The sequence below is a fragment of the Brassica napus genome, unplaced genomic scaffold, assembly GCF_020379485.1.
Source record: "Brassica napus cultivar Da-Ae unplaced genomic scaffold, Da-Ae ScsIHWf_2673;HRSCAF=3431, whole genome shotgun sequence".
Classification (NCBI taxonomy): Eukaryota; Viridiplantae; Streptophyta; class Magnoliopsida; order Brassicales; family Brassicaceae; genus Brassica; species Brassica napus.
Window position 1 is genome coordinate 7,501 of NW_026015966.1, and position 17,500 is coordinate 25,000.

Consider the following 17,500-nt stretch of genomic DNA (forward strand, 5'->3'; position numbering starts at 1 on the left):
TTTCCACTTCAAATATAAAAGAAAATATATCGATTTTTTTTATAGAATTGTGATTAGAATATGAATATAAATGTAAAATAAAAAAATGATATAGAATGCTATAGAAAAAATAAAAAATCTTATAAGCTAGTCATACCATTTGATTATATTGACAATTTTAAAAAACTGATCATACTATGATCATAGTATGATGGCGGTTGAGCAAGTATGCCCCCATCGTCTAGTGGTTCAGGACATCTCTCTTTCAAGGAGGCAGCGGGGATTCGACTTCCCCTGGGGGTAGGGTACTACGAAAGGAAGTTGATCATGGATTATCCATAAAGTTCGAATAGATTCTTCCTGGGTCGATGCCCGAGCGGTTAATGGGGACGGACTGTAAATTCGTTGGCAATATGTCTACGCTGGTTCAAATCCAGCTCGGCCCAATAATTCGCTGTCTACATAACCTTTTTTGTTTTGCATAATTGACAGAGAAGGGTAAGAAAAAAGTCAAATATCTGGGTATATTTCGACTTTACTTTTTTCTTTATTTCTTGTGGCTCGTTACTTTTTGTTTCCATAAAAAATTACAATAAAAAATAGATTATCAATCGATTTTAGAATAATGCAAGGATTACTAGTAATCGGCCTTGATATCACTTTAGTGATATCCATATAGATATCAATATATTACTTGTGATTTTCTTTGTTACAAAACACTAATTTGAATCTAAAATTGAAATGATTATGATGAAATCATAAGAAGGAATATGTAAGCTACCCGCTTTATTTCCATGGGATTGTAGTTCAATTGGTCAGAGCACCGCCCTGTCAAGGCGGAAGCTGCGGGTTCGAGCCCCGTCAGTCCCGGCGGATTCAATTAAAAAAAAAGACATAAACTCCCCTTTTTGTTTCTGGGCAAGGGGATCAAAATGGTTTCGGTTATCTTTTTGTTTTATTTTTCTTTTTTTTCATCAAGCAAAAGAAAGGGGTATTTCTTTTGCACCAATTTAAAGACATATGTAAATTAGTATAATTATAATTATTGAGAGCATTCACCACTTCAAGAACGAGATACTGTATGGGGTTTCCTCTTTTTGTCAATTAATCTCCCATTAACTCGTGTAGGAAAATAAAATAGGATAGCGTATAATACGTTTGCCAAGAGTACCTATATATACTTTTGTTTCTATGAAGTCAAGGAAGTGAAAATAGTTCGAATCCAACCAAGTAAAGAGGATGTTTCAAAAAAAAAGATCAAATTAGTCTTCCCTAATGAATATGCTCTTTTTAAAGATTAGAGTCGATGTCGAAGAAAAACTCGTAAGAAAATTTAATATAGTTAATTTTTTGGAATATTTTCGTTTTTTTTTTTCGGGACTCGTCTTTATCACATTTCCTTTGTTTTACAAAAAGATCATAGACCCTTACAAAAACAAAATTTTGAAAATTTCAAATTGAAATTTCGTACTTGTTTTCTCTATTTGATTTCTATTGTTTATTTAAGGTTCTTTAGAAACTCTTTTTATAAACAATCGAAGTATAAAAGGTTTTTTATGATATTTCATCAGATGATTGTACAAGGAAAGTACTAGGTTGTAGAAAAGAAAGCGGTGAAAAAGAATCATAAATAAATAGTTTTTTATTGGATCAGGAATCTCATTATGTATTCGGTGTGGATAAAAGATCTTCCTATGTTATACTATTAAATTCTTGACGATGAATCGATTTTATAGCTCCGATATTGTTATTCATGATATTTCTTTCATTCGATATCATCGAAATCTAATTCATCTGAGTGAGTTTACAAGCGAAAGATTTCTCATCTCTATGGGATTAAATCCCGAGATATTCCAAAGAAAAAAAAATAAATAATAAACGATTTAATTATGGAAGTCAATATTCTTGCATTTATTGCTACTGCACTCTTCATTCTCGTTCCTACTGCTTTTTTGCTTATAATTTACGTAAAAACGGTTAGTCAAAATAATTAATTTGAATACAATTTGACTATCAATGACAAAAAAGGATGTCAATTTCTCGTCTTAAATGAAAGGAATGCATTAGATTCAGTAGTATCCTAAGGGGCCCGCTAGTATGGTAGAAAGAGATCTCTTTCTACCATACTAGCCATTATGGTTATTGTAATGTATAAAGATACAAGTGAAATATCTTAATATAAAGGAATCCACCCATATCTCTCTTTTTCTTTATAAATGTAAATATAAATTAATATAGAATATGAAATCTATGTACATACTTTCTCAATTTCATTTGTTTGTTTGATCCATTTAATACGGATAATCCGAATTCGATGGAAACCTCTTGAGATTTCGAAAGGGGGTTATCCCATGAATGGTTAACGGTATAAACTCTGATATCAAAAAATAAAATGAGTCAATAAAACAAAACATAAATCCAATTTCTAAAAAAAGATCTTAAAAAAAATTGCCGGCCGGTCTAGAAAACTAAAACAATTGATACAGGTTGATAGAGTTTGATTATTATCGCAATTAGGAGTACTTCTAGAGTCCACTTCTTCCCCACACTACGAGAGAGAGGGAAAATGTAAAAACTACCATTAAACCAGCCCATGCGAGACTTACTATATCCATGTGAATTCTGTCCCCTATGAATATGAAGAAACTTTTCCATTATTGTTCACTAATAATAGTGAAATCACTGGTGCAGAGTCAAAAAAAGGGAGAGATATTTGGTCACCATTGATGAACTACTCCAAAAAATCCACTTATCTTATACTGAGTTATTCTTAATTATAGAATTTCTAGTAGAATCGACAAGATGTAAACACAAGTAAACAGATACTTTTCGAAGTATCCAAAAAATCTGACTCATATGTAGAAAGAATAATCTTTTTTCTTTCTTTTATCGTTTTTTATTTTTATTTGAAGTAAAACGAAAGGCAATTCTTCATCTAATCTAATATTGATTGAATGTCTGAGCATTCCGACACTTTCATGAGTCTATATCCAAAGTATCTTAGATCCTTTCCAAAACTATTAATTTAATTCCCTCTCTGCCTATCCAATCTAATGGATTTCCCTCCACTCGTTTTAGTTTTCCTCTAATCTGATAGGTAAAACTTTAGGTTAGAGAATAGAACCTCGAGAGCCAGGGGCTTAGAATCACGAAAAGAAAGTATCAAGAGTCTTTTCCTACGTTTGTTATAGTTTTATAACAGGAGATTTCAAGTCTCCTGTTGAGGCGGCACCCGGATTTGAACTGGGGAAAAAGGATTTGCAGTCCCCCGCCTTACCACTCGGCCATGCCGCCAAAATGATTTGTACTAGATTCAAATTTTCTCTTGTTTTTTTTTCAACTCCGAAAAAAATATAGATTTTCAGTCACAAAATATAGAATCTAGTACAAATCAGAACCATTAACTATTGACTGTAAATTCATGACCTTTTTTGAATTCAAATTTACATTTTTTATTTCTAATAATATAAGATAAGAAAATCATTAGAAATAGATTTATAACTAATCTATTTTGAGTTTTTTCAATTAAAAAGAAATCTTCTTCCATTTGAATTATAACACTAATAATGAGTATATGTAAACCCCAGAATCAGAACATACGTTACCTTGTATAGCTCTATAATGGGGTATTTTATCTCTCTAGGGATGCTTTTGAGGAGTAATTCTCAATAAATTTTTGTATTGAAATTTTTCATTGAATACATTGAAAAAAATTTTTAATTTTTGGTAGAGCACAGCATGTGCTGTTCCAAATAGAACTGTACCACAATAAAAGAAGAAAAAGAGACATATATATATACCTGTGCATTCTTTTTTATTTTAATAATAATTAAAATTAATAAATAAAAAAACATACGTTTTCTTACCTACTTCAATTCAATGATATTCTAAATATTCTATTCAAAATAGGTAAAAATCCATCTTTTTTCTGCAACTATTTTTTTGAACAATGAAATACAAATACATGAAAAAGTAAAGTGTTTAAAAAAAAGTTTTCTATTTCTTATATGTTTATCTGCTCGAACAGATCCTATCATGAATACCGTTTTTTATGGTATGCGATCGAATTGGAATATGTAATATCATAGGTGAAAATGAAATTACTTTTTTTCTAGTCGTTACAAAACTCCATAAGTTCCAGCGGTATTTCTAAATTCTGTTCCATTCGGATCTCTTTCTTATAAAAAAAATTCCAATTGAATCTAGTCTCCGTTCATACGGATTTCATACATTCCATATATCTTGGAGTTGGATAAAATTTCATGTGATTCAGTAAACAGAATAGAAATTCCATTATTGCTAGATCGAATTCTATCTATATGATTCGGTGAAGAATGAGATATGGGATTTTTAAAATAAACGGATAAATGATAAATTCAAAAAAGATGCTCGGGGATGGAAAAGAGGGAACATCTACAATACCCGGATTTAATCAGATACAATTTGAAGGGTTTTATCGGTTTATTGATCAGGGTTTAATAGAAGAACTTTCGCAATTTCCAAAAATTGAAGATATAGATCACGAAATTGAATTTCAATTATTTGTGGAAACATATCAATTGGTAGAACCTCTGATAAAAGAACGAGATGCTGTCTATGAATTACTTACATATTCTTCTGAATTATATGTATCCGCGGGATTAATTTGGAAAACCAATAGGAATATGCAAGAACAAAGAATTTTTATTGGAAACATTCCTTTAATGAATTCCCTTGGAACTTCTATAGTAAACGGAATATACCGAGTTGTGATCAATCAAATATTACAAAGTCCTGGTATCTATTACCAGTCAGAATTGGATCATAACGGGATTTCGGTCTATACCGGCACCATAATATCAGATTGGGGGGGCAGGCTAGAATTAGAGATTGATAAAAAAGCAAGAATATGGGCTCGTGTGAGTAGGAAACAGAAAATATCTATTCTAGTTCTATCATCAGCTATGGGTTCGAATCTAAGAGAAATTCTAGAGAATGTTTGCTACCCTGAAATTTTCTTATCTTTCTTAACCGATAAGGAGAAAAAAAAATTGGGTCAAAAGAAAATGCTATTTTGGAGTTTTATCAACAATTTTCTTGTGTAGGTGGGGATCCAACAAGAGATGCTTACTTATAAATCTGATCATATTAGAGCTCGCCAAGAAGTACTTGGTACCACTATCATTGGAGGAACAATACCTAAACCAGAAGATGCTCCAGAATCTTTTCGATTACTTGTTCGAGAACTACGATCTTTGGCTCTGGAACTGAATCATTTCCTTGTATCTGAGAAGAATTTCCAGATTAATAGGAAGGAAGTTTAATCGGAATGAATCACAAAATTTCTTATATGATCGATCGGTATAAACATCAACAACTCCGAATTGGATTAGTTTCTCCTCAGCAAATAAGTGCTTGGGCCACTAAAAAAATACCTAATGGAGAGATAGTTGGAGAGGTGACAAAACCCTATACTTTTCATTACAAAACCAATAAACCGGAAAAAGATGGATTATTTTGTGAAAGGATTTTTGGGCCTATAAAGAGTGGAATTTGCGCTTGTGGAAATTATCGAGTGATCGGAGATGAAAAAGAAGACTCGCAATTTTGTGAACAATGTGGAGTTGAATTTGTTGATTCTCGGATACGAAGATATCAAATGGGATACATAAAACTGACATGTCCTGTAACTCATGTATGGTATTTGAAACGTCTTCCTAGTTATATTGCGAATCTTTTAGATAAACCTCTTAAAGAATTAGAAGGTCTAGTATACTGCGATGTGTGATTTGATCGAAATTTTTATTTTTAAGAATGATAAACTCTCATCCCCTTCAATCAATTTGGGATGCCCTCGATCTGACATGTCTCTTGAAAAGAGTAACATGAAGCTCAGACTTGTGGGTGTATTCAATACTCCCAAATAACAAGGGCGATTGGTCTATGGTCGATTCAGTAAAAAAAAGTACTTCAAATTGATAGTCGTACCTCGTGAAAAGAAGACCTTTTTTTTGTCGAATTAAGCATTCCCTTATCTTTCTAAACGAAAAGAAATTTGGTTTTTATATTGAAGTAAACAAATATGTCATGGTTGGAGAAGTCTATACATCGCATATAAGCTTTAAGAATATTGTGGCATAACCATCGAGGTAACGCAGGACCTAAAAGATCGAATGGAACAATACATAGACAAATAAATCCCGTATGAATTCTAAGGCATTCCTTTCACTTAAGGTAAAAAGTATTCCGGCATTCGAAGGGAAGTAGACTACTCAAGAATTTGACATTTTTTTCTGTCGTAATTTTGAATTCACTAAAGAATCTAAATAGAAATCAAAGAAGAATTAATTGAATCAATGAAATGGTGGTTGGTTTGCACTGAGAACTTGAGTAAGGCGTAGATTCTTTTTGGGTTTTCACTTGATTTTATAAAATACAATTGGAAAGTGCGACCCCTTTCTTTATCTTTATTTGATATAACTACTTGAGCCGGATGAGAGGAAACTTTCATGTCCGGTTTTGAGGGGGGGATATATATGGATGGACCCTATCCCAATTTTTCTTTTGCTAGGCCCATAACGAAAAAACCTACTTTCTTACGATTACGAGGTTCATTTGAATATGAAATTCAATCCTGGAAATACAGCATCCCACTTTTTTTTACTACTCAAGGTTTCGATATATTTAGAAATCGAGAAATTTCTACTGGGCGGGTGCTATCCGAGAACAATTAGCCGATTTAGATTTGCGAATTATTATAGAAAATTCGTTGGTAGAATGGAAACAATTAGGAGAAGAAGGTCCCACGGGGAATGAATGGGAAGATCGAAAAATTGTAAGAAGAAAAGATTTTTTAGTTAGACGTATGGAATTAGCTAAGCATTTTATTCGAACAAATATAGAACCGGAATGGATGATTTTATGTCTCTTACCGGTTCTGCCTCCCGAGTTGAGACCCATCATTCAGATAGAAGGGGGTAAACTGATGAGTTCAGATATTAATGAACTCTATAGAAGAGTTATCTATCGGAACAATACTCTTACTGATCTATTAACAACAAGTAGATCTACACCAGGGGAATTAGTAATGTGTCAGGAAAAATTGGTACAAGAAGCCGTGGATACACTTCTTGATAATGGAATCCGTGGACAACCCATGAGGGATGGTCATAATAAGGTTTACAAGTCATTTTCAGATGTAATTGAAGGAAAAGAGGGAAGATTTCGCGAGACTCTGCTTGGCAAACGGGTCGATTATTCGGGGCGTTCGGTGATTGTCGTTGGACCCTCACTTTCATTACATCGCTGTGGATTGCCTCGCGAAATAGCAATAGAGCTCTTCCAGACATTTGTAATTCGTGGTCTAATTAGACAACATCTGGCTTCGAACATAGGAGTTGCTAAGAGTCAATTCGTGAAAAAAAGCCGATTGTCTGGGAAATCCTTCAAGAAGTTATGCAGGGGCATCCCGTATTACTGAATAGAGCACCTACTCTACATAGATTAGGCATACAGTCATTCCAAACCCATTTTAGTGGAAGGACGCACTATTTGTTTACATCCATTAGTTTGTAAGGGGTTCAATGCAGACTTTGATGGGGATCAAATGGCTGTTCATGTGCCTTTATCTTTAGAAGCTCAAGCAGAGGCTCGTTTACTTATGTTTTCTCATATGAATCTCTTATCTCCAGCTATTGGAGATCCCATTTCTGTACCGACTCAAGATATGCTGATTGGACTCTATGTATTAACGAGCGGCACTCGTCGAGGTATTTGTGCAAACAGATATAATCCATGTAATCGAAAAAACTATCAAAATGAAAGAATTTACGAAACAAACTATAAGTATATGAAAGAACCCTTTTTTTGCAATTCCTATGATGCAATTGGAGCTTATCGGCAGAAAAGAATCAATTTAGATAGTCCTTTGTGGCTTCGGTGGCAATTAGATCAACGCGTTATTGCTTCAAAAGAAGTTCCTATCGAAGTTCACTATGAATCTTTTGGTAACTATCATGAGATTTATGCACACTATCTGATAGTAAGAAGTGTAAAAAAACAAACTTTTTGTATATATATTCGAACCACAGTTGGTCATATTTCTTTTTATCGAGAAATCGAGGAAGCTATACAAGGTTTTTCTCAAGCTTGTTCATATGATACCTAATAATATGGTATTCATAAAAAAGAATTATAGGACACCCGTGTGAATTCGGACCTCTCCGAGTCAACTCGGACATAGTTCCTGACCTAAAAAATCAAGATCGAGAAAAGGAAGTTTTGCAATCATTGACTCAAACTCATTGTCGAATCCCATTCAGCAGAATATGGAGGTACTTATGGCGGAACGGGCCAATCTGGTATTTCACAATAAAGTGATAGATGGAACTGCTATTAAACGACTTATTAGCCGATTAATAGATCACTTCGGGATGGCATATACATCACACATCCTAGATCAAGTAAAGACTCTGGGTTTCCAGCAAGCAACTGCTACATCCATTTCATTAGGAATTGATGATCTTTTAACGATACCTTCTAAGGGCTGGCTTGTCCAAGATGCTGAACAACAAAGTTTGATTTTGGAAAAACACCATCATTATGGGAATGTACATGCGGTAGAAAAATTACGCCAATCTATTGAGATATGGTATGCTACAAGTGAATATTTGCGACAGGAAATGAATCCTAATTTTAGGATGACGGACCCTTTCAATCCAGTCCATATGATGTCTTTTTCGGGAGCTAGAGGAAATGCATCTCAAGTACATCAATTTAGGTATGAGAGGATTAATGTCGGATCCCCAAGGACAAATGATTGATTTACCTATTCAAAGCAATTTACGCGAAGGACTGTCTTTAACAGAATATATTATTTCTTGCTATGGAGCCCGTAAAGGAGTTGTAGATACTGCGGTCCGCACATCAGATGCTGGATATCTTACGCGTCGACTTGTTGAAGTAGTTCAACATATTGTTGTACGTCGAACGGATTGTGGCACTATCAGGGATTCTGTGAGTCCTGATGTCTTGTCAGAAGAATTTTATCCAACATTAATTGGTCGTGTCTTAGCAGATATATTATATAGTTTGATGTGTCGCTTTCGAATCAAGATCTTGGGATGGACTTGTCAATCGATTTTCTTTGGAACACAACAATAATTTTCGTCCCGTTCGTTGCGTCCTCTACGTCGAGTATCGCCGGCCCTTGGCCGACCCCCTCTGGAATGTGTTAAGCTGTGGTATTCGGGGTCCCTATTGGCGCCGGTCTCAACTACGAACCATACCGGTGGAGTATGGGAGGTCTCCCTTCGCGCCCCTTGCTTTGCACTCACCTTCAGAGGTTCTTCATACCGTGTCGACACGAAAATGCAATGAGCTAGTTACATTCCCAATGTGTGTGAGGATTCGCCGACGGGACCACCCAGATCTCCCGGCTCCCTCTTCCTAGGACCGCGGCCGGTGACCATGGCTCCGAATCCGACATCAGGACTGGGAACCGAGAGCACAACCGTCGGCCGACCACGACACATCCCCTGTACCTCCTCTTATGCTCGATAATAGCACAATGGGGTGCCTCCAAAGCCGATCGATCGGCTCCACACGGGACACTGAAGGTTCCCGAACTAACAGAAAAATAATGTTTGGGAATCTTTCTTGACTATCCGATTTTTATCAGGACAGTGAACCCTCGTGCCAGGTCCGTGACGTCAACAATACCAACTACTTCAAAAGTCGACGCGTAAGATATCCAGCATCTGATGTGCGGACCGCAGTATCTACAACTCCTTTACGGGCTCCATAGCAAGAAATAATATTTCTGTTAAGACAGTCCTTCGCGTAAATTGCTTTGAATAGGTAAATCAATCATTTGTCCTTGGGGATCCGACATTAATCCTCTCATACCTACTAATTGATGTACTTGAGATGCATTTCCTCTAGCTCCCGAAAAAGACATCATATGGACTGGATTGAAAGGGTCCGTCATCCTAAAATTAGGATTCATTTCCTGTCGCAAATATTCACTTGTAGCATACCATATCTCAATAGATTGGCGTAATTTTTCTACCGCATGTACATTCCCATAATGATGTGTTTTTCCAAAATCAAACTTTGTTGTTCAGCATCTTGGACAAGCCAGCCCTTAGAAGGTATCGTTAAAGATCATCAATTCCTAATGAAATGGATGTAGCAGTTGCTTGCTGGAAACCCAGAGTCTTTACTTGATCTAGGATGTGTGATGTATATGCCATCCCGAAGTGATCTATTAATCGGCTAATAAGTCGTTTAATAGCAGTTCCATCTATCACTTTATTGTGAAATACCAGATTGGCCCGTTCCGCCATAAGTACCTCCATATTCTGCTGAATGGGATTCGACAATGAGTTTGAGTCAATGATTGCAAAACTTCCTTTTCTCGATCTTGATTTTTTAGGTCAGGAACTATGTCCGAGTTGACTCGGAGAGGTCCGAATTCACACGGGTGTCCTATAATTCTTTTTTTATGAATACCATATTATTAGGTATCATATGAACAAGCTTGAGAAAAACCTTGTATAGCTTCCTCGATTTCTCGATAAAAAGAAATATGACCAACTGTGGTTCGAATATATATACAAAAAGTTTGTTTTTTTACACTTCTTACTATCAGATAGTGTGCATAAATCTCATGATAGTTACCAAAAGATTCATAGTGAACTTCGATAGGAACTTCTTTTGAAGCAATAACGCGTTGATCTAATTGCCACCGAAGCCACAAAGGACTATCTAAATTGATTCTTTTCTGCCGATAAGCTCCAATTGCATCATAGGAATTGCAAAAAAGGGTTCTTTCATATACTTATAGTTTGTTTCGTAAATTCTTTCATTTTGATAGTTTTTTCGATTACATGGATTATATCTGTTTGCACAAATACCTCGACGAGTGCCGCTCGTTAATACATAGAGTCCAATCAGCATATCTTGAGTCGGTACAGAAATGGGATCTCCAATAGCTGGAGATAAGAGATTCATATGAGAAAACATAAGTAAACGAGCCTCTGCTTGAGCTTCTAAAGATAAAGGCACATGAACAGCCATTTGATCCCCATCAAAGTCTGCATTGAACCCCTTACAAACTAATGGATGTAAACAAATAGTGCGTCCTTCCACTAAAATGGGTTGGAATGACTGTATGCCTAATCTATGTAGAGTAGGTGCTCTATTCAGTAATACGGGATGCCCCTGCATAACTTCTTGAAGGATTTCCCAGACAATCGGCTTTTTTTCACGAATTTGACTCTTAGCAACTCCTATGTTCGAAGCCAGATGTTGTCTAATTAGACCACGAATTACAAATGTCTGGAAGAGCTCTATTGCTATTTCGCGAGGCAATCCACAGCGATGTAATGAAAGTGAGGGTCCAACGACAATCACCGAACGCCCCGAATAATCGACCCGTTTGCCAAGCAGAGTCTCGCGAAATCTTCCCTCTTTTCCTTCAATTACATCTGAAAATGACTTGTAAACCTTATTATGACCATCCCTCATGGGTTGTCCACGGATTCCATTATCAAGAAGTGTATCCACGGCTTCTTGTACCAATTTTTCCTGACACATTACTAATTCCCCTGGTGTAGATCTACTTGTTGTTAATAGATCAGTAAGAGTATTGTTCCGATAGATAACTCTTCTATAGAGTTCATTAATATCTGAACTCATCAGTTTACCCCCTTCTATCTGAATGATGGGTCTCAACTCGGGAGGCAGAACCGGTAAGAGACATAAAATCATCCATTCCGGTTCTATATTTGTTCGAATAAAATGCTTAGCTAATTCCATACGTCTAACTAAAAAATCTTTTCTTCTTACAATTTTTCGATCTTCCCATTCATTCCCCGTGGGACCTTCTTCTCCTAATTGTTTCCATTCTACCAACGAATTTTCTATAATAATTCGCAAATCTAAATCGGCTAATTGTTCTCGGATAGCACCCGCCCCAGTAGAAATTTCTCGATTTCTAAATATATCGAAACCTTGAGTAGTAAAAAAAAGTGGGATGCTGTATTTCCAGGATTGAATTTCATATTCAAATGAACCTCGTAATCGTAAGAAAGTAGGTTTTTTCGTTATGGGCCTAGCAAAAGAAAAATTGGGATAGGGTCCACTATATGATCTCCCCCCCTCAAAACCGGACATGAAAGTTTCCTCTCATCCGGCTCAAGTAGTTATATCAAATAAAGATAAAGAAAGGGGTCGCACTTTCCAATTGTATTTTATAAAATCAAGTGAAAACCCAAAAAGAATCTACGCCTTACTCAAGTTCTCAGTGCAAACCAACCACCATTTCATTGATTCAATTAATTCTTCTTTGATTTCTATTTAGATTCTTTAGTGAATTCAAAATTACGACAGAAAAAAATGTCAAATTCTTGAGTAGTCTACTTCCCTTCGAATGCCGGAATACTTTTTACCTTAAGTGAAAGGAATGCCTTAGAATTCATACGGGATTTATTTGTCTATGTATTGTTCCATTCGATCTTTTAGGTCCTGCGTTACCTCGATGGTTATGCCACAATATTCTTAAAGCTTATATGCGATGTATAGACTTCTCCAACCATGACATATTTGTTTACTTCAATATAAAAAACCAAATTTCTTTTCGTTTAGAAAGATAAGGGAATGCTTAATTCGACAAAAAAAAGGTCTTCTTTTCACGAGGTACGACTATCAATTTGAAGTACTTTTTTTTTACTGAATCGACCATAGACCAATCGCCCTTGTTATTTGGGAGTATTGAATACACCCACAAGTCTGAGCTTCATGTTACTCTTTTCAAGAGACATGTCAGATCGAGGGCATCCCAAATTGATTGAAGGGGATGAGAGTTTATCATTCTTAAAAATAAAAATTTCGATCAAATCACACATCGCAGTATACTAGACCTTCTAATTCTTTAAGAGGTTTATCTAAAAGATTCGCAATATAACTAGGAAGACGTTTCAAATACCATACATGAGTTACAGGACATGTCAGTTTTATGTATCCCATTTGATATCTTCGTATCCGAGAATCAACAAATTCAACTCCACATTGTTCACAAAATTGCGAGTCTTCTTTTTCATCTCCGATCACTCGATAATTTCCACAAGCGCAAATTCCACTCTTTATAGGCCCAAAAATCCTTTCACAAAATAATCCATCTTTTTCCGGTTTATTGGTTTTGTAATGAAAAGTATAGGGTTTTGTCACCTCTCCAACTATCTCTCCATTAGGTATTTTTTTAGTGGCCCAAGCACTTATTTGCTGAGGAGAAACTAATCCAATTCGGAGTTGTTGATGTTTATACCGATCGATCATATAAGAAATTTTGTGATTCATTCCGATTAAACTTCCTTCCTATTAATCTGGAAATTCTTCTCAGATACAAGGAAATGATTCAGTTCCAGAGCCAAAGATCGTAGTTCTCGAACAAGTAATCGAAAAGATTCTGGAGCATCTTCTGGTTTAGGTATTGTTCCTCCAATGATAGTGGTACCAAGTACTTCTTGGCGAGCTCTAATATGATCAGATTTATAAGTAAGCATCTCTTGTAGGATCCCCACCTACACAAGAAAATTGTTGATAAAACTCCAAAATAGCATTTTCTTTTGACCCAATTTTTTTTTTCTCCTTATCGGTTAAGAAAGATAAGAAAATTTCAGGGTAGCAAACATTCTCTAGAATTTCTCTTAGATTCGAACCCATAGCTGATGATAGAACTAGAATAGATATTTTCTGTTTCCTACTCACACGAGCCCATATTCTTGCTTTTTTATCAATCTCTAATTCTAGCCTGCCCCCCCAATCTGATATTATGGTGCCGGTATAGACCGAAATCCCGTTATGATCCAATTCTGACTGGTAATAGATACCAGGACTTTGTAATATTTGATTGATCACAACTCGGTATATTCCGTTTACTATAGAAGTTCCAAGGGAATTCATTAAAGGAATGTTTCCAATAAAAATTCTTTGTTCTTGCATATTCCTATTGGTTTTCCAAATTAATCCCGCGGATACATATAATTCAGAAGAATATGTAAGTAATTCATAGACAGCATCTCGTTCTTTTATCAGAGGTTCTACCAATTGATATGTTTCCACAAATAATTGAAATTCAATTTCGTGATCTATATCTTCAATTTTTGGAAATTGCGAAAGTTCTTCTATTAAACCCTGATCAATAAACCGATAAAACCCTTCAAATTGTATCTGATTAAATCCGGGTATTGTAGATGTTCCCTCTTTTCCATCCCCGAGCATCTTTTTTGAATTTATCATTTATCCGTTTATTTTAAAAATCCCATATCTCATTCTTCACCGAATCATATAGATAGAATTCGATCTAGCAATAATGGAATTTCTATTCTGTTTACTGAATCACATGAAATTTTATCCAACTCCAAGATATATGGAATGTATGAAATCCGTATGAACGGAGACTAGATTCAATTGGAATTTTTTTTATAAGAAAGAGATCCGAATGGAACAGAATTTAGAAATACCGCTGGAACTTATGGAGTTTTGTAACGACTAGAAAAAAAGTAATTTCATTTTCACCTATGATATTACATATTCCAATTCGATCGCATACCATAAAAAACGGTATTCATGATAGGATCTGTTCGAGCAGATAAACATATAAGAAATAGAAAACTTTTTTTTAAACACTTTACTTTTTCATGTATTTGTATTTCATTGTTCAAAAAAATAGTTGCAGAAAAAAGATGGATTTTTACCTATTTTGAATAGAATATTTAGAATATCATTGAATTGAAGTAGGTAAGAAAACGTATGTTTTTTTATTTATTAATTTTAATTATTATTAAAATAAAAAAGAATGCACAGGTATATATATATGTCTCTTTTTCTTCTTTTATTGTGGTACAGTTCTATTTGGAACAGCACATGCTGTGCTCTACCAAAAATTAAAAATTTTTTTCAATGTATTCAATGAAAAATTTCAATACAAAAATTTATTGAGAATTACTCCTCAAAAGCATCCCTAGAGAGATAAAATACCCCATTATAGAGCTATACAAGGTAACGTATGTTCTGATTCTGGGGTTTACATATACTCATTATTAGTGTTATAATTCAAATGGAAGAAGATTTCTTTTTAATTGAAAAAACTCAAAATAGATTAGTTATAAATCTATTTCTAATGATTTTCTTATCTTATATTATTAGAAATAAAAAATGTAAATTTGAATTCAAAAAAGGTCATGAATTTACAGTCAATAGTTAATGGTTCTGATTTGTACTAGATTCTATATTTTGTGACTGAAAATCTATATTTTTTTCGGAGTTGAAAAAAAAACAAGAGAAAATTTGAATCTAGTACAAATCATTTTGGCGGCATGGCCGAGTGGTAAGGCGGGGGACTGCAAATCCTTTTTCCCCAGTTCAAATCCGGGTGCCGCCTCAACAGGAGACTTGAAATCTCCTGTTATAAAACTATAACAAACGTAGGAAAAGACTCTTGATACTTTCTTTTCGTGATTCTAAGCCCCTGGCTCTCGAGGTTCTATTCTCTAACCTAAAGTTTTACCTATCAGATTAGAGGAAAACTAAAACGAGTGGAGGGAAATCCATTAGATTGGATAGGCAGAGAGGGAATTAAATTAATAGTTTTGGAAAGGATCTAAGATACTTTGGATATAGACTCATGAAAGTGTCGGAATGCTCAGACATTCAATCAATATTAGATTAGATGAAGAATTGCCTTTCGTTTTACTTCAAATAAAAATAAAAAACGATAAAAGAAAGAAAAAAGATTATTCTTTCTACATATGAGTCAGATTTTTTGGATACTTCGAAAAGTATCTGTTTACTTGTGTTTACATCTTGTCGATTCTACTAGAAATTCTATAATTAAGAATAACTCAGTATAAGATAAGTGGATTTTTTGGAGTAGTTCATCAATGGTGACCAAATATCTCTCCCTTTTTTTGACTCTGCACCAGTGATTTCACTATTATTAGTGAACAATAATGGAAAAGTTTCTTCATATTCATAGGGGACAGAATTCACATGGATATAGTAAGTCTCGCATGGGCTGGTTTAATGGTAGTTTTTACATTTTCCCTCTCTCTCGTAGTGTGGGGAAGAAGTGGACTCTAGAAGTACTCCTAATTGCGATAATAATCAAACTCTATCAACCTGTATCAATTGTTTTAGTTTTCTAGACCGGCCGGCAATTTTTTTTAAGATCTTTTTTTAGAAATTGGATTTATGTTTTGTTTTATTGACTCATTTTATTTTTTGATATCAGAGTTTATACCGTTAACCATTCATGGGATAACCCCCTTTCGAAATCTCAAGAGGTTTCCATCGAATTCGGATTATCCGTATTAAATGGATCAAACAAACAAATGAAATTGAGAAAGTATGTACATAGATTTCATATTCTATATTAATTTATATTTACATTTATAAAGAAAAAGAGAGATATGGGTGGATTCCTTTATATTAAGATATTTCACTTGTATCTTTATACATTACAATAACCATAATGGCTAGTATGGTAGAAAGAGATCTCTTTCTACCATACTAGCGGGCCCCTTAGGATACTACTGAATCTAATGCATTCCTTTCATTTAAGACGAGAAATTGACATCCTTTTTTGTCATTGATAGTCAAATTGTATTCAAATTAATTATTTTGACTAACCGTTTTTACGTAAATTATAAGCAAAAAAGCAGTAGGAACGAGAATGAAGAGTGCAGTAGCAATAAATGCAAGAATATTGACTTCCATAATTAAATCGTTTATTATTTATTTTTTTTTCTTTGGAATATCTCGGGATTTAATCCCATAGAGATGAGAAATCTTTCGCTTGTAAACTCACTCAGATGAATTAGATTTCGATGATATCGAATGAAAGAAATATCATGAATAACAATATCGGAGCTATAAAATCGATTCATCGTCAAGAATTTAATAGTATAACATAGGAAGATCTTTTATCCACACCGAATACATAATGAGATTCCTGATCCAATAAAAAACTATTTATTTATGATTCTTTTTCACCGCTTTCTTTTCTACAACCTAGTACTTTCCTTGTACAATCATCTGATGAAATATCATAAAAAACCTTTTATACTTCGATTGTTTATAAAAAGAGTTTCTAAAGAACCTTAAATAAACAATAGAAATCAAATAGAGAAAACAAGTACGAAATTTCAATTTGAAATTTTCAAAATTTTGTTTTTGTAAGGGTCTATGATCTTTTTGTAAAACAAAGGAAATGTGATAAAGACGAGTCCCGAAAAAAAAAAACGAAAATATTCCAAAAAATTAACTATATTAAATTTTCTTACGAGTTTTTCTTCGACATCGACTCTAATCTTTAAAAGAGCATATTCATTAGGGAAGACTAATTTGATCTTTTTTTTTGAAACATCCTCTTTACTTGGTTGGATTCGAACTATTTTCACTTCCTTGACTTCATAGAAACAAAAGTATATATAGGTACTCTTGGCAAACGTATTATACGCTATCCTATTTTATTTTCCTA

General features: G+C 34.4%; 2 protein-coding genes, 3 non-coding genes and 1 pseudogene across 5 annotated transcripts in view; 4 read left to right on the forward strand and 2 right to left on the reverse strand.

Moving 5' to 3' along the window:
* The first annotated feature begins 775 nt into the window (after positions 1-775).
* TRNAD-GUC lies at positions 776-849 on the forward strand. Its single transcript has one exon. It is a non-coding gene; the product is annotated as a tRNA-Asp (tRNA).
* Positions 850-3,202: 2,353 nt separating this feature from the next.
* Positions 3,203-3,273, reverse strand: TRNAC-GCA. Its single transcript has one exon. It is a non-coding gene; the product is annotated as a tRNA-Cys (tRNA).
* Positions 3,274-6,646: 3,373 nt separating this feature from the next.
* Positions 6,647-8,414, forward strand: LOC125601877 (annotated as a pseudogene).
* Positions 8,415-10,185: 1,771 nt separating this feature from the next.
* Positions 10,186-13,529, reverse strand: LOC125601876 (DNA-directed RNA polymerase subunit beta'-like). The gene has a single exon (XM_048773841.1). The coding sequence runs from the start codon at positions 12,133-12,135 to the stop codon at positions 10,726-10,728; it is 1,410 nt and encodes a 469-aa protein (XP_048629798.1). The 5' UTR covers positions 12,136-13,529; the 3' UTR covers positions 10,186-10,725.
* An 8-nt stretch (positions 13,530-13,537) lies between these two features.
* The window catches only part of LOC125601878 (photosystem II D2 protein), a 7,903-nt gene continuing 3,940 nt past the window's right edge, over positions 13,538-17,500 (forward strand). The window contains exon 1 of the mRNA XM_048773842.1: positions 13,538-17,500. This exon is cut by the window's right edge and continues 3,940 nt beyond it. The gene's annotated coding sequence lies outside the window, so the exon portion shown is untranslated.
* On the forward strand, positions 15,333-15,403 carry TRNAC-GCA. Its single transcript has one exon. It is a non-coding gene; the product is annotated as a tRNA-Cys (tRNA).